We start from the raw sequence: 21,829 nt of genomic DNA, 5'->3' as shown, positions 1-21,829 counted from the left end.
AAATTCCATCATATATCGGAAGAAAAGATAGAATACGAACATTTGGTGGCATTGGTGGCGTCGTATGCAGGGCAAAAATTGACCAAAATAAGAAAGGACCCAATAAATTGAAGTCAGCTCCTCTCTTTGTTGGCCAAAATACGAATGAAGTCGGACTCAACCACTACATCTGTTGGAACTTAGAATCACTGCTTCCATAATCACCTTCCATGCATTAATAATTTCACATCATTCATTAAAGATCACCAAACAAATCTGATTTTCCAACCATGGAAAGAAATGGAAACAAAAAATGACAAAATGTGCAATAAACCTATCAATGGATAAATAAAGAGAAATTAGGTTCAGATGTGTACCTTACCATTAAGCCACATGCGATCTTCAACGAAGGTTAGGGTTCACAAAAAGGTCATTTTGTTTCATAAAAAAAAGGAAAATAGACCTCAAAATCCAAAATTAGGGGCCTCAAGTCCAACCCTAAATCGATAGCTAAATAGGCGATTCAGGTGTGTACCTTACCGTTAAGCCACATGTGATCTTCAACGAAGGTTAGAGCTCGCTGAAAAGTCGTTTATTTCATAAAAAAAGGAAAACAGACCTCAAAATCCAAAATTAGGGGCCTCAAGTCCAGCCCTAAATCGATAGCTAAATAGGCAATTTAGGGTTCGATGAGTGGTGTCGTTGACAACCGTAACTGTCAGAGCAAAGTAGGGGATGAAGCGACCATTTGTAGCGATGAAGAAGGTTGTGGAGAAAGGGGCGACACTGAACGGAGAAAGGAGTGAGAGATGAGAAATCGAGCGAGAGAAGTAAAACACACTAGAGGAGCTATGAGAAAAAAGAATACAGAAAGCAGGAGAGGCGGTGAGTCGGCGAAACGTTGTAAGGGTAAACATAAACAACAAAACCAGGGGCAAGATGGTTGGTATGGAGTCGGCTAAAAACATGGAACTGTTTTGGAATTAATTGTATACTAAATGATCTTTACTAATTAAGTAATTAGTATAAAATATTAGTTGTAATAACATGATTAAAGACAAAGCGGCCAAATCATCTTTGCACATTTAAAGTATTAATGGAATCCTGTTGAAAATTTGAAAAAAAAAATGTAAATATTTGCGTAAGCAAAGACAAAGGTGACGCATGATTGCCATCTGTTATGCCACGGAGCACCACTGCTGTTCGGGCTACCCAAAGCCCAATCCTTCCGCCATTTCTTCTTTGCTTCCTCCATTTTCAACACTCGTGAGAAGTGTGATAGGGTTCTCAGATCAACGTAACGGTTAAAGTTGGTGAATTTTCCTCATTTTTGTTGCCTTTGCTCTATCTCTCGAAGATTCTCGGAAATCTGCAAACCCTAGATTCTGATTTGATGCTGAATTGCGCTCCACAGGTTCGATTTTTCTTCAATTTTAGCTCAGTTTTACTGTACGTTTCCGATTCATGGCTGTTTTGATCCCCGCTGTTTATTTTATAGGTTTTGTGATCGATTTGTGTGTCTCTGAGGAATGCTGGAAATATTTGTGATTTTCTGTTGTTTATCTCCCGAATTCTGGAAATTTTGTTTATTTGATAGAATCGAGGCGTAGATGTTCTCAGCGGCTTTGTTTGATTTTCCTTTTACAATGAATTCATCAATCGACTTCTATTTCTAGAAGTCTAGCTCCTCTCTCGGCACAAATCGATTGGCTACCGATCTATTTATGAATTCATTTGTTTCTCCCCCTAAATTGACTTATAAATTCTAAATTTGTGACAGAAGAAAAAATTCATCTAGGTTTTAGAGTTGTATATGGTATATCTTTATTGAAGGTTTACTACTTACCTTTGCTGGTAAATCTCTCAGTTGTGTGTCTGGTGTTTTGCTCGTTTCTTGTATACTTAATGCATGAATGTGTTATATATGATCGCAACTCAATCCTCTATCAGTTTGATATCGCACAAACTTATAGTCATTAGTTGTGTAACAATTGAGCTTGTCTTGCCTTGTAATTTCCTGGTTGTATAACAATGTAGCTGGATGACAGACTCTTTATACCCATCAAAAGTTTGCAAAGTGGAATTATCAGTTAGGATATGACACACATTGGCTAGGCAAATAAGAGAAGCACATATAAAATTGATTGGTATAAAATCTGTATGGTATATCTTGCTTTTGTATGAACCATGATATCTTTGTGTTTATGTGATTGGTATAAAATCTGTATGGTATATCTTTGGAGATATTATATGTTCTTTGGAGATATGATATAATCTTTGGTATTAGGAAACACGGTTTTCCTTTTTCATACTGGAAACCAGTTTAAATTGTTGACTGTTTACTTTACAACTGTATTTAGTTTTCACATGGTAGCATGTTAAAGATTTTTGATACATTCTGAAGTTATTGTTATCTATCAAACAAATATTTTAGCTTCATATCAAGTATCACAAGTCACAACTTTTTACAATAGCTTTTGGTCTTGTACTCTTGTATACCTATGGTCATTGTTGCAAAATGAATGTTACAGTAAGTATCACCATATGCCCATATGCATTTTTCCATTAGCCAAGTAATGTTCTTGTTACAATCATTATCCTTAAAGTGGCCACCTCATCTTCCTGCATCAAGCAAGTACAGGTACTAGAGATATGTTCACGTGTCACACTAAATTACTTAAATGTGTATGATGCATGAATCACTTCAATCATGCACAGATTGTTAAAAATTAGTAATTTAGTGTGACCCACATAAGCAGATGTCATACCACCTATGTATGAAATGAGTAGTTCCTACAAAGGTTTTAGTATATTCATTATATCTAGAAAAGTGAATTTGTATATATAGATATATTTTCTTCTTACAAAATTGAGGGGATCTTACATTGAATTAATACCTTAAGGGCGTGCATGGGTTTGATGGTTGTTTTTCCTTTAATCAAGTTGATAAGCGCTTGTGAGTTCTGAAATTCTTTTGCCAATTTTAAATTCAAACCCAACTAAAAATGTCAACTTTTTTCTACTTTAGATTGCTTGGAGCATACGTAACACTTCACTTCAAAGAATCTTGTTTTAAGTGGTTTATGCATGAAGTATTAAATGATAACTACTAAATCTTAATATTGTTCTAAGATATATCATTTATTTTTTTGGTGTTGTATTATTACAGAATGCAGAGGGTGTGATATTCCTGGCTAAATGATCATTCCAAATTCAGCTATGACCTTGTTTCCTTTTTGATGCGCACACATAAAGCTTTTCATTTCTATTAAAAACTAGATTGAGTATTCAAGTGGGACTCTTAAAATGAAGGGAAACTGCAACAAATCCCTAAAAACATTATTCAGCCGAGGTATCGAAGATTTACATGATGATGAATTCGAGGGCTCAAAAGACGAAGATTCTATTTTCAGAGAAGTATTTTTCGGGGACAAAAGTGGTAAAAGTAGCAAAAAGTGTGTTGTAACAGGAGCAATCACTTTTGAAAATGAAAACAAGAAGCCTAAAGACGTATCATTCGGTTCCAACAGTGACAATTCAGTCATGACAACTCAAATAGATTTTCAAAACACAAAAGAGGATGAGTTCACTATATTATCAAACAACGACCCTAATGTTGAAGCTAAAAGAAAAAAAGTGTTACTCGAAGAGCAACCTTATTTAGAAAAAGTAGTCAACAAAGAAGTTGACTCTTGTTTATTTCAATCATCTACAATCGTAACATGTCGTTTAGTTGAATCATCTGGTCAAGGTTTTAAGTCAAGTTGCTATCTACTAAAGGGAGCTCTTGGAGACATTGGGGACACAACAAATGACCAAAAAGGACATGCTGTAGATGTAGATGTAGATGTAGATGTAGATGTAGATGTAGATGTAGATGTAGATGTAGATGTAAATGTAAATGCAACTGTAACTGCTGCTATTGCATCACCTGTTTCTCAAGAGAGCCATGTCAGCAAACTTCTAGTAACCAAACCTGAACCGATTCGACATACTAAACGAAAATGGAAAGATTCTTCATTTGTGGAAATCGATGAAGATGAGCTTTTAATACCCCCAAAAGATTCCACCTCAGATCCTAGACCACTTTTGCGTTACCACATTCATCGTTTGCTTAGGTCAGCAAAATGGATTATAGGGAGGCGTCATAGGGTGACTCATTGTAAAGGGCATGGAGAATATGTTTTTAAATCTCCTGAAGGAAGGCCGATTCGGGAATTTCACAGGGCGTGGAATTATTGTGGTAAGAAACTAATTGAAGATGCAAATTATGCTGTTGGTGAGAGTGATGGCATACAGTGGACCAGTTTGACCGACTTCCACACCGATTTGACCAATACTTTAGTGGAAATAGAAGAACAACTCAGAAATTTGGAACCTTCAACTGCTTTAGCTCATTGGTGGTATTTACTTGATCCTTTTGCAAAAGCTGTGTTTATTGACAAAACCCTTCGCAGGTTGAAAGAAGGTCAACAGGTCAAAACAACAAGAAGTGTGGTGGATTTTTATTCGATCGATGATACTGTTTTTCCTTCAAAGATTACAGAAAAACATGAGAAAGATAATGTCAGCTTGTTGTTTCCATTTTCTTCAGATATCATTTCGTGTCAAACAAACAACCTTAATGATGATGATGACATGGACACCGAATTTATCTGTGGTTCTTCTTTTGCACTGAGAGAAAACAAGAAATCAAAAAAGATATCCGAGATGACTGAAACCAATACAGAAAGTTATGAAAGCTGTAAAAAATCAAGGTTTAAGAAATCCATTCACCATTCTGGACATGAAAAAGAGAAAAAAGTGAATTGGAATTGTCATCTTAACGATGACGACCTTTTACTTTCAGCTATTTTAAAAAACGGAGGTATTATAAAGAAAAAGTCATGTCCCCCAAAAGGTCAGAGGAAATACAAGGGTACAAAAGGAAGATGCGTATTGCGTCCAAGAAGTGTAACAAAGTTTGGTCAAAATCACATGGAAGGGAGGTGGTCTGGTCTTGGTGTAAGGACGGTTTTGTCCTGGTTGATAGATTTTGGGGTTATTCATGTAAATGAAGTGATTCAATACAGGAATCCAGTAGATGATTTAGTTGTGAAAGATGGTTTTGTTACCAAAAATGGGATTCTGTGTAAATGCTGTGAGAAGTTGCTTTCGGTTTCTGAGTTCAAGGTTCATGCAGGGTTTGACCTAAAAAGCCCGTGTTTGAATCTTTTTATGGAGTCTGGGAAGTCGTTCACTTTGTGCCAGCTGGAAGCTTGGTCAGCTGAGTATAAGGTTAGGAGAGGTGCCACGCGGACTGTTGAGGTGGAGGAAATTGATGAAAATGATGACAGTTGTGGGCTGTGTGGTGATGGTGGTGAGTTGATTTGCTGTGATAATTGCCCCTCAACTTTTCATCTAACATGCTTATGTGTACAGGTGTGTGTGTGTCTTGCTTTCCCTTCATTTATATTTTTACTTTCATAATCCTTTTGTCTTTATTTTTTAATTTATTTGGCTATTTGTATCCCATTTTATGTGTCTTGCTTTTTTCCAGGAGCTACCTGAAGGCAATTGGTATTGTTCAAAGTGCTCTTGTTGGATTTGTGGGAATGTGGTCAATGATAACGAGCCTTCAAGTTTGGGTGGCCTGAAATGTTTGCAATGCGAACATAAATGTAAAATTTTAATATAAAATCATTTATTCTTTCTTGTCAATGTCTAAAATTAAAACAAATTGGTTAAAAAATCAACATTTTATTTACAGACCATGAGGAATGTCATGGAGAAACCGGAATAGAAAGAGACTTGACATGGTTCTGTGGGGAAAGCTGCAAGGAGGTAAGAATCGAAATCGAATTGGAATCTGTGAATTTATTTGACATTATTAATAACTTTTGATCTTGATTTTTTTTATAGGTTTATTCCGGGCTTTATTCCCGGATTGGAATTATGAATTCCATTTCCGATGGTTTCTCGTGGACCCTTCTGAAATGCATACATGGCGACCAAAAGATTCATTCTGCTCAACGTTTGGTTGCTTTGAAAGCTGAATGCAATTTGAAACTGGCAGTTGCACTTACAATCATGGAGGAGTGTTTTCTTCCCATGGTGGATCCAAGAACAGGCATTGATATGATCCCACATGTTTTATACAATTGGGGGTGAACACTATTTCCATTTCATGAATTTTTTTCACTAGTTAACACAACCTTTTGGAGATAATTATTTCGTTTGATTTTTTTTTTTCAGATCAGAATTTGCACGTCTGAACTATGAGGGGTTCTATACAGTGATCTTGGAGAAAAATGACGTAATACTTTGTGTAGCATCATTAAGGTATACAAATTGGTGATATTTTCTAGCATTGAATAGTAAATGGCCATTTTGCCCTTTGACCTTTTTAACCCTATGTTTGAAATTTGTGTTCAGGATTCATGGGGTAAATGTTGCGGAGATGCCTTTAATTGCAACATGCAGCAAATATCGGCGTCAGGGAATGTGTAGGCGTCTCATGAATGCTATTGAAGAGGTAATCTTTTCATATTAATTTATTCGACATAAAAGTTTTTACATTAAATCTTGCTAAATTCTAGAGTTAATTACAAATTTCGTTTTGGTCCATGGGTTGTTAAATCTAACTACTCAGGATGTAGGTCTTATTAACATGACCATTTTGCCCTTGGTCCATTGATTGACTATTAACGTTTACTTTTTTTTTTTTACCAAATAAAGTATTTGTACTTTAGAACAAGATATTTTATAATTTAGAAAATAAAATACGCCATTATTTATGATTGGTTGACAAAAACATTTTCTAATTTCTTTTAAACGTATATACTTCAGAATAAAATAATACGTTATTATTTATGACCGGTTTACGAAATGGCTGTTTTATTTTCTTTTAACTAAATGAACATTTACACACAAGCATAAAATACGTTATAATCTAGAAAATAATTTAATTATAAAATTACAAGTGGATTACAAGTTTGGTCCATTTAGTATACTGTTTTTCAGGTCTGGTCCTACAACAAAATAGTCACTTTTAAAAAAAAAAAAACGATGGCTGAATAGTTTATAGTTGGATTTAAACAAACAAACCAGGACCAAAACAGCAACAAAACGAAACAACAGGTAGAAAATTAGTAACTTGGACTAACCACACTCACAGGGACCAAATTTGTAATTCGTTTTACATAAACTGTTGTAAAACGAAAATTATGATTTTCAGATGCTAAAGTCATTCAAGGTTGAGAAGCTGGTGGTATCTGCGATCCCGAGTTTGGTTGACACGTGGAGGGATGGATTTGGATTCACAGCCTTGGAATCCCATGAAAAAAAGAGCCTCACAAAAACCAACCTCATGGTATTCCCAGGAACCATATGGCTTAAAAAGCCCATGTACTATCAACATACTATCCAAAGTACGTTAGTTTCCTTTTCTTCATAAATCCCACTTTCTAAACCCCAACCTAATTTTATTTTCTCTTCTGAATAGGTACAGACAAACACACAGAAGTTGACAATATCCAAATCCAGTAAGGTCGTCAGTGTCCAAGGGTAGAGAGACTGTTTCCATAAAGTTTTGCAGTTTAAGGATCGATTGATTGGCAATTATTATATATTATGTGATGCAAAAATGGAAGTTGTACTTGCATCGATGTTATGTAGGGATTTTTTTTTCTTTTGTTATATTAGGAAATGAAAATGTGTAGTAAAAGTATGTTGTACAATGGGGTTGGGTGGGTTATGGGTGTTTAGATTTACAGGTAGATGCAATGGAAAAAACGACATGAGATAGATGTACATGTTAACGTGTACATGTACATACCTTGCTTTATTTACTTGCCCTATATATCCAACTAACTTTTTATTTATTTTTATTTTATTTTATTTTAGAGTACTTGGGACATCACATGATTGTTGTTGGTTTTAACTTTTAATCGTTTTGTTGTAGACTTCTTGTGAAGTAGTTGGATTTAATTGTTTATGTCTTAGATCCATTGAAAACTTATAGTTTTTTTGAGAACCCGAGAACCAAAGGTGGAGTATTAGATCAAAATTAACTTACCAAGGGCATAATTGTCATCTTACCAATCTTTTTTAATGTTTTTTTTTTGTTATTAAAAATATTAATAAAAAAGTCTAAACATAACATAATAAATCAAATTCTCGGATTTTTTTTAGAAAAAATAATAGTTTTCGATTTTCTCAAAAAATGCAGATTTCTTATTTTTTAAAAAACATGAATTTAAAAAAAATTGAAAAAAATATTTTTTTAAAAAAACTACAATTTTTTTTAAATAGTAAATTTTTAAAAACCAGTAAATTTTTAAAAATTAGTAAATTTAAAAAAAAAAAACTGGAATATTAAAAAAAATTATAATTTTTTAAACCAACAAAATCAACGTTTTAAGAACATATATGCTTATTATTTCAAATGCATATATGATAATTTTTTATATAATAACATTCGTGAAAATCATAAAAAAAACCATTTTTATTTACTAATCTAAAAAACACAATAGTATAAGTATTTTATTTGATACAAAATAAAATATAAAAAACAAAAATGCTACAAAATTTCAAAACGTTTTCATGTCTTCATGTTGAGATTTCCATATTTTCTTCAAATTATCACATTCAATCCTTCAATATTTTCCACAAATTCTTCCAAATCTACAAAAAAAAAAGATCAATGTAAGAACACTAGCAAAAATACATATGTATATATCATGTAAGATTTACATGTGATTATATAAATGTAAGATTCATATGTGATTATATAATGTGATATTCACATGTGAAATTCACAAGAAATTAAAAAAAAATGATTAGCGAAGAACACTCGTACAAAATGATGTGTGTATATAGACATAATTCATATGTGATTTACTTGTGATTTACATGTGAATCACTACATACCTGATATTGTAGTAAGTAAGAAAACCAAGTTGTACAAAGGGGACAGAAATATGAAAATAAAACATACTTGAGACCAACTGATATCGTTCATGAATCTCATCAACAATAACATGAGTAACATCTTTCAAGTTTCTACCAACAAATAATATTCTCAACAAGATTTCGGTAATGCAAAACAGAAGGCGGGTGTCTCTTTCTTTAATACTCTTTAACCGAACTTCATATCCAAACTTTAAGAAGAAAGAAAAGATTTAATAAAGCTATGAGAAAGTCAATAGAAATCAAAGATTGTTAGGGTAAAGAAGTGCTTACAGTTCCACCAAAATTTTCGCCTCTCTCAGTTGCAATTCTTTCTGAAACAGACATAGTGGAAATACGTCTAGGCTAACTAGTTAAGTCTCTACAACCATTTTCCATGCATGGAAATTTCATTCATGGGTGATAAAATGGTGTTAGTGGCTAGCCCTTCTTTTTTTGATGGCATGTTGAAATGGATAAGATGGGAAATATCAAACTATGAGCTAAAACCAGAACTAAAAATGGTTTTCAATAGAATGTCACAAGTAGTCATCACAAAATTGTTTGAATGGGTATGAGTTAGGATCCGTTTCAATTTCCCAAAATAAGAAGCTAACTTAAAACTTAAGCATATATTGCTCCGGTGTAAGAGTGTACATATAAAGAGATAATTAAGCAGACATGGGTGGACAAAACTAACCGCCTTTGCAAACTCAATTCTAAGTGCATTGCCCGCAAGAATGAAACCTTGAAGTGCTCCAAATGTTGCAAAAGTTGCACCGACTTCAATGAAATTGATGAAGGCGTAGCAACAACCAGGTGAAAAAGCTACACTCTCAAGCTCCCCAAATTGTCTAAAGTGATTGCTCAATGCACGTCCAGTTAAGGTATGAGATAGATTCCCAACCCACACGTGTCTTGAAGGAGGAACAATGTTTCTTCCATGATGGATTTCTCTTCTGGTATCAAATGGTACTCTTTCCACTGTCTCTCTCTGTAACATTCCGTTATTTTCCACTTTATAAAAAGTCAACATTAGTTAACAAAAATCAATATGGATTGGTTAAGTCTTCACCGTGCTGATATTCTATGTTACGAAAAAGCCATCAGTCTTAATCTGCCAAGTAACAAATCTCTCGTTATTTATGGCGACAAATCCGGTGCAAATCTCCAAATCATTTCTTGCGTCAAGGCTCAGAAGTATCTTCGCAAAGATTATTGTGCCTTCTTAGCTCATGTTGTTGATATGACACAAGAAGTAAAAAAGCATCAAGGATATTCCTGAAGTCTGTGATTTCCCTGATGTGTTCCCTGAAGATATCTCAGGAGTTCCTCCTGAACACCAAGTCGAATTCCGAATCGACTTGATTCCCGGAGCTACCCCTGTAGCTACCTCGTACCGTCTTGCACCTTCAGAAATGCAGGAACTATCCAGCCAGTTGAACGAACTTCTCATTAAAGGCTTCTTTAGACCAAGCTTCTCACCCTGGGGAGCACCGATCTTGTTCGTGAAAAAGAAGGATGGATCGTTTCGTATGTGCATAGACTACCGAGAATTAAACAAACTTACCATTAAAAACCGATACCCTTTACCACGGATAGATCACCTCTTTGATCAACTACAAGGAGCTAGTTTCTTCTCCAAGATTGACCTGAGATCAGGATACCATCAGTTACGAGTCCAGGAGGCCGACATTCCAAAGACTGCTTTCAGAACTCGCTACGGTCACTACAAATTCGTAGTAATGCCCTTTGATCTAACGAATGTGCTCGCAGTATTCATGGACCTGATGATCGAGTGTGCCGACCTTACTTAGACAAGTTCGTTATAGTCTTCATTGACGATATATAGTTTATTTCCAGAGTAAGGAAGAACACAACCAACACTTGCGACAAGTTTTGGAAACCTTAAGGGCAGAGAAATTGTATGCGAAGTTCTCATAATGTGAATTCTGGATTCGAAAGGTGGAGTTCCTAGGTCATGTAGTCAGCAAGGATGGGATACATGTTGACCCCTCCAAGATCAAGGCTATCGAAAGTTAGGCGACCCCACGAACCCCAACAAAAATTCGTCAGTTTCTAGGTCTCGCTGACTACTACAGAAGATTCATTCAGAACTTTTCAAAGATCGCGAAGCCACTCACCACCTTGACCCAAAAAGGTGTGATATTCAAATGGGTGGAGAAACAAGAAACTGCTTTCCAGACACTAAAAGCCCTTTGCACCGCACCTATCTTGTCCCTCCCAGAAGGGACGAAAGATTTTGTAGTCTATTGCGATGCGTCTAAGCAAGGGCTAGGTTGCGTTCTGATGCAGCGAGGAAAGGTTATATCCTATGCCTCGAGACAACTTAAGAACCACGAAGTCAATTATACTACGCACGATCTTGAACTCGGAGCAGTGGTTTTTGCCTTGAAGATCTGGAGGCATTACCTATATGGTACAAAATGCACAGTCTTTACGGATCATAAAAGTCTTCAACACATCTGGAGGCATTCGTGTTAGTAAATACATTAGGCAATTGATTTGCCATTTCTTGGAAATGCATTATCTTTTGAACTTCCATTTCACATTGCTTTGTGCGAGGGTCAAGATATGATAAAGAAGGCTCATGCTATGAAACAACCTTTTATATAATCTTCTTTTCTCCTCCTAATGATGGGAAATTTGCCTCATTAAATTGGCAATCAACTAGGCGTGCTGTGAAAACATCACCTCTTAAAGGTTCAAGATATCTTATAATAGAGATCGACTCATAACCAACATATATTCCCAATCTTCTTTGAAGACCCATTTTTGTCCATTGTGGTGGTGTAATGGGAACATATACTGCACACCCAAAAATTCTCAAATGAGATATATTTGGCTCTTGACCAAAAGCAAGTTGTAAGGGAGAATATACATAATATGAACTTGGTCTCATGCGTATCAGTGATCCAACATGTAAGATTGCATGACCCCAAACAGAAACATGAAGTTTGGTCCTCATTATCAATAGTTTAGCTATTAGCCGGAGACGTTTAATCAGTGATTCAGCTAAACCATTTTGTGTGTGTACATGAACAACTGGATGTTCAACAACAATTCCTACAGACATACAATAGTCATTAAATGCTTGTGAAGTAAATTCACAAGCATTATCAAGTCTCACCCTTTTGATAGTATAATAAGGGAAATGTGCTCTTAATTTAATGATTTGAGTAAGAAACTTTGCAAATGCCATATTACAAGTTGATAATAGGCAAACACGAGACCATTCGTTGGATGCATTTATTAGGACCATACAATATCTAAATGGCCCAGATGGTGGATGAATTGGTCCACATATATCACCTTGAATTATTTCTAGAAATCTAGGTGACACCCTTGAAATCTAGGTGACACCCTTTCAACTTTCATTGGAGAATGTTTTATAATTAACTTTTCGAGGGAACATGATGTACATGGTCTTATGCTATTGGATTGAGGGAACTTTTGGTCCTTCAATGGGTGCCCATGCGTATTCTCAGTTATCCTTTGTATCGTTGTTAATATTGGGTGGCCCAACCTATCATGCCATAAACTGAATGTCCTAGGATCACAATGTTTTTCTTGGACTACCATATTTTATTCAATCATATGTATATATGTATAATGCAGACCAAAATCAAGTGTTGGTAGTTTTTCAAGCACATGGGTTTTATCTATAATATACATATATTTCTTACTTTCAATGGTCACAGTTTTTGTGTCATATCCTTTGAAATATATATCATTGAAACTTAGTAAGTTTCTATTAGACTTTGGAGAAAATAAGACATTTTCTACACAAAAGCTTGTACCATTTGGTAATATAAAATGGGCTTTCCCAGTTCCTTCTATCAAGTCTGCAGGACCTGATATTGTATGTATGATTGTTTTTGTTGGAACTAATTTTGAAAAACATTTCTTTGATTTCAAAATAGTATGTGTACTACCACTATCTGCTATACAAATATCTCCAACCTTTTCTTGGTGTTGTGCTCCAGTTGGACTCATATTAAACTTCACATATGAAAGAAATAATAAGCCAATAAGCATAATAATAATTATTATAAAAAAAGTTCATTTATTGTAGGACATACATTACATGAAAAACAAAGGAATGAAAAACAGGTTTACTAGAACAATAATAGAAATTTTCAGTTTATGTCTTCCATGTCATTGCAAAAATCAGCAATAGTTAATCGAGTGCATTCAACATTATCAACGAGGTTTGCTTATTTTCCTTTTCCCTTAATGGACTCTTGATAAAGTTGACAAAGATGTGCAAGTGTGCAACAGGTCATTGAGTAAAGGCTTGTGCTACCACATCTATAACATGAACCATGTGATGTCCCAACATCATGCCTTGTCAATTTGGCCTTGTCTTGCGTATGGACATTGTTTCTTTGTGAAGATTAGTAATTATTCCTTTTCTAATCACGACCACGATTATTACCTTGTCCACGACCATAATTATGGTTATGATTATGGCTTTGGTTTCAATTAAAATAGCCACGGCCTCGTCCTCGACCATGACCACGCCCTTGTCCACGTGTATTGTTTCGATGACCATCTGTATTTGTAGCATTTGCTTCAGGAAGTGCTACTGACCCCATTGGACGAGATTCATGGGTTTTCATCAAGATATCATTATTTTGCTCTGCAACAAGTAGACATGCATTCAGTTTAGAATATTTTGTGAACTTTTTCAATCGATATTATTGCATCAAGGTAATGTTTGTTGCATGAAACATGGAGTAAGTTTTCTCCAACATGTCTTCATCAGTAACTTCTTGTCCACAATACTTGAGTTGTGAACATATTCTGAACAAAGCTGAGTTGTATTCATTTACTTTCTTGAAGTCTTGAAACCTCAGTGTTCTCCATTCATCTCTAGCATTTGGAAGCATAACTCCTTTTGATGATCAATTCTTTCTTTTAAGAGACTCCAGAGAATACTTGGATCAGTAATATCAAGATCTTCAAATCTCAACATTTAATAAATATGCTTACGAAGGAAAACTTGTGCTTTCGCCTTGTCTTGTGCCAAACAATTATTAAATTCATATATAACATTTGAGATTCCCATGGACTCAAGATGTATTTTTACATCTATCATCCATGACATATAGTTTTTTCCACTAACTTCAAGTGCTGCAAACTCGACCTTTGCAATGTTGGACATATTATAACTATAAATTTAAACAAAATAACAAGATGAAAATTAAAATCCATTTATTTCAATATGTATTGCACAAAACAAAAGTGGGAGAAGAATCATCCCATATAAGACTAAGAAATGATAAAATAGATTAGGATAAAATACATCCGGCGTGAGAATGAAAAATAGGAAGCTAAGTGTTATGGTCATTATAGTTGCGAGAATCACAACTAGATGAATCATTTTGATCTTGATAACCTTGGAAAGTGAAACAATTTACTCATTTTTGTCGTAGAAAGAAATATGATAGTGATGTTATTTATAATAGAAAAAATAGCCATTGTTTTTATCGTTGCATATATATATATATATATATATATATATATATATATATATATATATATATATATATATATAAGTATTTTGTAAATCATTTAATAAGACTTTTATTTAGTACATAATTTTTTACTTGGTATAATTTTACTAATTAGAAACATAAATAAATAAGTAAATGTTTAAATAAAATTACGAAGAATATCTAAAATATAAATATGGATATGTATAAACAAACGTTAGTATTCATAAAAATTAGTTGCATAATTTAAATGTTGGTATACATAGATAAAATTAGTTTCATAATGTAAATGCATAAATAAAAGTTAGAATACATAAATAATTGTTTGACAATAAATAAATAAATATTATTAGTCGTTAATAACGAATAATTTTTTTATTTGTTTTAAATGGTTGTTTTATAACAAATGCGTATTATTATTATTATTATTATTATTATAGATGTGATTTCGAATTGATTAGAGCATTCATTCTGATAACATGTTATAATTTCGACGTAATTAAAACTTAAACTAACAAAATTAAACTAAAACATTATAAAATAAAAGAAATGAGATTGAAGAGGATTATTAAACACCTAGAAGATTGTATTTAAGATGGTGTATTTATTTATTTAACATTTGATATATATATATATATATATATATATATATATATATATATATATATATATATATCATATTCTTACGTCATCAAAATAATAACTAAATAGTTAAAAAAAACTATTTGAAAGGTGAAAAATATTCGCTATGTCTAACTCAATAATTTTTTGGCTTTTATATATATATATATATATATATATATATATATATATATATATATATATATATATATATATATATATATATATATATAAACTAAAGGGACAAAACTTAACTATCTACGATCAAATCACTTATTTAACCGTGTACTAATAATTATAATCGTGCATAGAAAATTACTCTTTTAATTTTGACAATTTTAATAATTATTTATAAATTATATAATTGTATTATAAAATATATTTATTTTATAAAGTATATTTATATTTTTTTTATTAAATCAATTAATTAACTATAAAAGAAATCTAATATCTAAATATCATTAACATATAACACATAATAGTAATTAATGTAGAGATCAAACCTGACAAAACATGAAAAAAAAATTAAAAAGATATTGGATAATAAGTGTTTGTAGTGTGTAGTGACTTCTAAAAAAAATATTTTTTTCTAATGATAAATATAAATTTTATTTTTTTCTCAAATAATAAAAGGTTTTTGAAAATTTTACAAGGTTATAATATGGTTTTGGGTTAATCCAATAGTCCAATACCATACCTTTGTAGAAAAAAATACTTTTAATTATTTTTAGAAAAAAATGGAAAATTGTCCACTTTATATAATAAGGTAAAAAAAACACTTCATATAATTCTAAAATGTGCCTTGGATCGTATTTAACCAAACACATTTTCCAGGTAAGAAGTATTTTGTTTTGTCCAAGACTTTGGCAACTAGAAATCAACTGAAAGTGATTACTTAACTTCATCACTACAACAAATCTCGATTGCTACATCATAAACCCTAGATCAACCATTGCCATTACCATTCCCGGCGCCAATGCCGATGCCTTCATCTAGAAAGTTCTTCCAAGCTCGTCCTCAATCTAACCTGCTTCGGAGATCGATCGTACTAACACTCTGTTTCGTCATCGGAATCGCCGGTTTATTATCGTTCGCCGTCGTTGTTTCAAGAGGACGAATCGGAGGAGGCGATAAATGTAACTACAGCAAACCTTTATCGGTGTCTGTCGTGTGGGATAAAAGCGGTGGTTCCACCGGAGGGTTGGTGTCTGACGGAGATCGGAAGCGGCATAAGGTGATGGGATTCGTCGGAATTCAGACCGGTTTTGGATCGGTTGGTCGACGGCAGTCGTTGCGGAAGACTTGGATGCCTTCCGATCACCAAGGCCTTCAACGGTACTTACTTCTAACTTCTAACACAATTCGATACGTTTATTCTTTGTTTTTTTTTTATTATTGAATCCTCGATAAATCTGTAAACGCACAATCAGATCGGATCAGAAGTTAATTGTAGATTAATTTCTGATCTTGAGTTTACTGTGTCTGTATGCAGCTTGGAGGAGGCCACCGGCTTAGCCTTCAGGTTTATCATCGGCAAAACCGGCGATGCGTCAAAAATGGCGGAGCTGAGGAAAGAGGCGGCGGAATACGACGACTTCTTGATGTTGGATATTGCAGAGGAGTACAGTAAGCTCCCATACAAAACGTTAGTGCTATTAGCCACAGTAAATAAACAAATTGTACTGAAGTTCATGCTAATATGTACATTTGTTTCAGGTTAGCCTTCTTCAAAGCTGCCTTTGCACTCTATGACTCTGAATTTTATGTTAAAGCTGATGACGACATATATTTAAGACCAGGTGAGTTTTTCCATGAAGCTGCCTCTGATTTTCTTTTTTTCCTTTCTTGTTATCATAATCCAAACATAATGGCAGAATGAAAAACGATAGAGAAAATTGAATATACACGAATGCAAAAGAAACATAGTATTTGACATTTTTGTCTGAAATGATTTATGTTTTTGCTAGATCGGCTCTCGTTGCTGTTGGCTAAAGAGCGTCCTCACTCACAAACTTATCTTGGATGCATGAAGAAAGGTCCCGTGTTCACTGACCCAAAACTCAAATGGTTAGTCTTTGAAAGCGTCCCACTTTTCAACTATTTTTAGATGTTAGTGACTAAGAAACTGAATTATTGATATCTGTAGGTATGAACCTCTAGGGTATATGCTTGGGTCAGAATACTTTCTTCATGCTTATGGTCCAATTTATGCTCTCTCTGCAGATGTTGTTGCAAGCTTGGTTGCTCTTAGAAACAACAGGCAATTTATTCACATTTTCACTTACAATATTGATATTTGTAGTATAAGATATCTCTGTGTTACTGTTTTATTAAAATATTCTATCTCTCAGTTTCCGGATGTTCAGCAATGAGGATGTTACTATCGGTGCATGGATGCTTGCAATGAATGTCAACCATGAGGACAATCGTCAACTTTGTCAAACCGAATGTACACCAACATCTATAGCTGTGTGGGATCTCCCCAAGTGTTCAGGTTAGTATTTTTTTTTTCTCCTAAACAATCTTCTTTAACTTGTTGACAAATCCAACTTAGATTTGACTTATGCCATGAATATTTGATGTTGTAGGGCTTTGTAATCCTGAAAAGAAAATGTTGGAACTTCATCAAAAGGAAAGCTGTGCAAACAGCCCAACTTTGCCAGCTGAAGAAGAAGACTAGCATCAGGTTTTTTACTCTTTTGAGGAAAATATAGCACAGCCTTAGATAAAGTTTTTTCTGTTTGTATCTCATTCTTTTGTTATATACAAAACCTAATCAATGTTAGTTTTGAAGCGGAAAAGTTTGTGATGTAACGTTTACAAGACAATGAGGAGAGTATGTCCAACTCGTATATCATTTATGTAATTAGTGATTGTTTTTGCTCTGGTTGTACGACACTATAGGTTCAACTGACATTGGCAGTGATGTTAGTTTTCCTTCAACATTTGATTATAAACAAACATGTTTTAAAAGCGGAAATAGAAAAGTCAAAGGCATTCATAGAATATATATATATATATATATATATATATATATATATATATATATATATATATATATATATATATATATATATATAGCAATCTTATTGTATACTGATTATAGAAACCTAAGTGTGACATAATTATATATTTTTGCACATGGAATGCAGTTTTAATCCTTACCCAATTGACGACTAAACTAATCAAAATCAGACCGCTTCAAAGATCTTGCTTCTTTTGCTCTTTCAGGAAAAAAAATCTGTACTAATCAAACTATAGAGTTTTCGTCATGACTTAGTTACACAAAGAATTGTAAATCTTTCATGTTAATAAAACAATATAAACCGTATTGAGCTTGTTAGCTATCAGCAAGATCCTCAACAACTTTTTTTTCACTCTCCACTCTGGGTAATCCCACCTTACCCTTAGCAGATACATTCTCACTCATCGATTTAGCATTAGCCATTGGTTTTGTTGAAGATTTGACATCAGGGGTTTTGGCATCTGAACACTTTTCATGAGACTGAGAGTTGTTTGTTTTAGAAGAAGATCTGGTTTCAGATTCAGAGGAGTTGGTTTCTGAAGAATTATTTTCAGTTAATCTTGTTGGTTTATTCAATGCATGGTAATGGTGGTGTGCCATTGGAGATCTCATATTAGGGCTGTTAAGACATGAAGAATTTTCATCCAAATTCTTTGGTTTGTTCAAAGCATGGCAGTGTGGACAATAGTAAGTAATCACAAGAAAATCTTCCTTCCTTGCAAGACCTGTAATTAAGCCATTATTATGTTGTTAATGTATTATTTACATGAAAGCCAAACAGATATCAAAATGACAAAAAAATAAATTTACTCACCATTGTGCATATGGCAATTACCACATATAAGTGCATAAGATTGTGTGGGGTCCTCACCCACAAGCAATGCAGCAAGTCTAGCAATCCAACCCCCATCTTGTGGACTTATAGCCACAGGACTATGCTCAACAACAAGCTCACTAGGTAAAGAAATCTCAGAAACCTCACTTCCTGCATATTGAAAACCTTCTTTTTCTGAATTACTTCCACTTCCAGGAGATCTTCCTTCCAATGTGTTTCTTCTCCTCAAACCACTAGACTGCAGAACCTCAAAATCATTGCTCTTCCCTGTGCCAAGGTGAACATTCAGATGTGAGTCATCTAGATTCACCTGCAGCCCTGATTCAGCTCCCAATTTGGATGCAAGCACTGATGCAGCAGCTGCCTTTGCTGCTGGATCTGAATCATATCTCTGAATCAGTTGTTGGGTGTTGTAATAATTAGTTCTGTCTTTAAGTTCATTGATTTTCTTCTGCCTTTCAGCCCGAAGCTTCTCTAAAGATCTTTCATCCCTTTGATCGCCTATAAACAGATCAAAGTTTAATCAAGTCATTGATATGGGAATTAAGGTAATGAATATTATACTTGTGAAGGGAACTTACGAAAAGTTTTGAAGCTTTGAAGTCCACAATACAAAGCCCAAGATAAAACAGGCAAAACAAACATAGGTAAAACTCGCACAGCTCTCGTATTCCACTCTAAGTTTACTGATCTTGTTGTTGTTATGGCATATCCGATTGCAGCAATCTGAAATCAAAACAAACAATAGGTAGTGTTTTCATCTACATGCCTGTTTACATGGATTATACCAAATCTGGATATTTGAATCATGATTATACCACTTGCTAGTTGAAGGTCATTGTTTGAATTTCACAAATTATATGTCACAAGCCATATCTTTGGACACCAAATTATAATCGACTTGTCTAATTGAGAAAAATAGAACATGATAATAACCAAATACAGAAACAATCACTTGTGGAGAAACAATAGGTTCGAGTTTTATATATAGTCTGCTGCATATGTATATAAGCAGCACTGATACATTGTATCAAATAGAAAACAGCAGTATAGATGCAATATCTAAAAATGTTTAAATTTAAATCATTTAGGTCACCCCTGCAAGTGATTCATTGTATCAAATAGCAAATAGAGTAACTGAATCGGCAAGGGAGATAACTGTCTGGTAGTCTAATCAAGCAAAATATCAGACATTATTGAAGATTAAAGAGATAATGACGAGTATTGAGTTTACCTCAAAAAGAACAGAAAATGCAATTATATTCCTAGCAGTTCTCCGCCATCTCTTAGATCTTTTCTTCATTCTAGCAAGAATAGTAGCCTCTTCTTTAGATATATGTTGCAATCTCTTCTCAAAATTATCACCATGTAACCTAGCCAATCCATTCCAAATTCGAGAGAAGATACTCCTCTTCTCCTTTCTCGGCGAATCATCATTCTTCTGTTCAACTACTTCCTTTACATCGTTCTCCGCCATTTATCCTACACGGTTTTTATTTTCACTTATTTAATCGTCTATTCCACGTACAAACATACGAATCATGATTGTAGAATCAAAGAGATAATACGTTCTATTCAAAAACCCTAGGTGAAATCGCGTACCTGATATCACGCAACAGTGAATGCGAAATCAGCGTCTGCAATGGAAGGCGAATTTTGATTGTTTTAGAAATAATCACGAAACAGTGTTGGATCGATTACTTGATTGTAAAGCAAAAATCAAGCAAAGAAATGTAAGAAGCATGAAAGAGTCCATGGGGGGATGAATTGAACCGACTCCATTAAGGAATTCGTTACAGCGCCTGAAGAAGGAAACATGGATCACACACTGTGTTTACGTGGAAAAGGTACTTTGTCCATTCAAAAAGTTAATAGTAATTAATTCTAAAAGTAGAGCTAATCTATTAAAGTAAAGACAAAACTGCAAAATTGGTCCTTATGGTATTTAAAAAACTTTGGATAGGGTCCAAAAAGTTTTCCACTTGCATAGAAGGTCTAAAATCGAAGTTTTTATGTGTTTTTGGTCCGAAAAAACTTAAAATGACGGTTATACCCTTTACTTTCTTTTTTATATTTTTTAAAAATTCTCAAATACTATTTTAGTTTAAAAATAAATAGAAAAGGAAATTATTCTCTCTCTCTCTCTCTCTCTCTCTCTCTCTCCCCCCCCCCCCCCCCCCATTTCTTTGAGACTTTTACAATACGTATTCTTATAACTTCATCTTCCCCAAAAAGCCAAACCCACTTTGACCTTGAATAATTATCGTCTCCATCATATTGGACAAAGAACAGACAAACGAAAGGCAAATTGACGTGAGCTGAGGTGCAGATGGGAAATCGCAAGGAGGGGCAAGGGGGTCTGTCAAGACCGACGACCCTTTGTGGGTTAACTCTTCGTCTTCACTGATCGGGAGAGGGAAGAAGGAACACGAATATAAGCAGTCAAAGTGGTGATCTGTTGGTCAAACAGATCGCGAGAAGGAGTCGATCTCCGACGAACTCCCCTAGGATCTTCATTCGTCGTCGGCGACCACAAATCGAGGGGGAAAGGGAACCGACTGGATCGAAGGGAGAAAGAAGATGAACAGAAGCAGGACAAGGGTGGTTCGGTAGAGGTTACAGCGAGGGAGAAAGAAGGGAACTGCTGCTGGGTGACTGTTACAGCGAGGGGGCTGCTCCGGTGGCCTCCTTGGTTGTTCTCCTTCTGTTCCATTGGCAAAACATGAGGGATAAGGGGAAAGAAACACTAAAGTAGCAGCCGAGGGAAGCGACGATCCTCAGGGGTGTTTGGTTGTTTCCGATCGATATGAAGGAGGGGTGGAGGAGGGTTGTCGGTTCCCCTTTTTGTCGTCGATGGTGTAGAAATGAGAGAGAGAGAGAGAGAGAGAGAGAAAGAGAGAGAGAGAATTATTTCCTTCTCTA

At 34.4% G+C, this 21,829-nt stretch overlaps 3 protein-coding genes across 3 annotated transcripts; 2 read left to right on the top strand and 1 right to left on the bottom strand.

Annotated features, from left to right (window-relative positions):
* Window positions 1-1,167: 1,167 nt before the first annotated feature.
* On the top strand, window positions 1,168-7,841 carry LOC145116268 (increased DNA methylation 1-like). Its single transcript, XM_079052624.1, has 9 exons — window positions 1,168-1,393; window positions 3,149-5,400; window positions 5,519-5,639; window positions 5,729-5,802; window positions 5,881-6,125; window positions 6,214-6,300; window positions 6,394-6,493; window positions 7,196-7,388; window positions 7,463-7,841. The coding sequence occupies exons 2-9, from the start codon at window positions 3,286-3,288 to the stop codon at window positions 7,504-7,506; spliced, it is 2,979 nt and encodes a 992-aa protein (XP_078908750.1). The 5' UTR covers window positions 1,168-1,393; window positions 3,149-3,285; the 3' UTR covers window positions 7,507-7,841.
* An 8,013-nt stretch (window positions 7,842-15,854) lies between these two features.
* LOC145117339 (Galactosyltransferase family protein) lies at window positions 15,855-17,928 on the top strand. The gene is made up of 7 exons (XM_079053636.1): window positions 15,855-16,382; window positions 16,540-16,692; window positions 16,764-16,846; window positions 17,015-17,114; window positions 17,194-17,307; window positions 17,399-17,541; window positions 17,636-17,928. Exons 1-7 carry the CDS (start codon window positions 16,024-16,026, stop codon window positions 17,725-17,727), a joined length of 1,044 nt encoding a protein of 347 aa, XP_078909762.1. The 5' UTR covers window positions 15,855-16,023; the 3' UTR covers window positions 17,728-17,928.
* A 301-nt stretch (window positions 17,929-18,229) lies between these two features.
* On the bottom strand, window positions 18,230-20,759 carry LOC145117660 (uncharacterized protein At2g24330-like). Its single transcript, XM_079053964.1, has 5 exons — window positions 20,510-20,759; window positions 20,142-20,389; window positions 19,489-19,633; window positions 18,887-19,408; window positions 18,230-18,797 (listed from the first exon to the last, which is right to left on the bottom strand). The coding sequence occupies exons 2-5, from the start codon at window positions 20,382-20,384 to the stop codon at window positions 18,388-18,390; spliced, it is 1,320 nt and encodes a 439-aa protein (XP_078910090.1). The 5' UTR covers window positions 20,385-20,389; window positions 20,510-20,759; the 3' UTR covers window positions 18,230-18,387.
* Window positions 20,760-21,829: the final 1,070 nt, after the last annotated feature.

This window comes from Lactuca virosa, chromosome 5, assembly GCF_052849685.1.
Source record: "Lactuca virosa cultivar CGN04683 chromosome 5, Lactuca_virosa_CGN04683_v6, whole genome shotgun sequence".
Classification (NCBI taxonomy): domain Eukaryota; kingdom Viridiplantae; phylum Streptophyta; class Magnoliopsida; order Asterales; family Asteraceae; genus Lactuca; species Lactuca virosa.
Note: the sequence above shows the minus strand (reverse complement) of the source record. Positions and strands in the feature narration are given on the sequence as shown.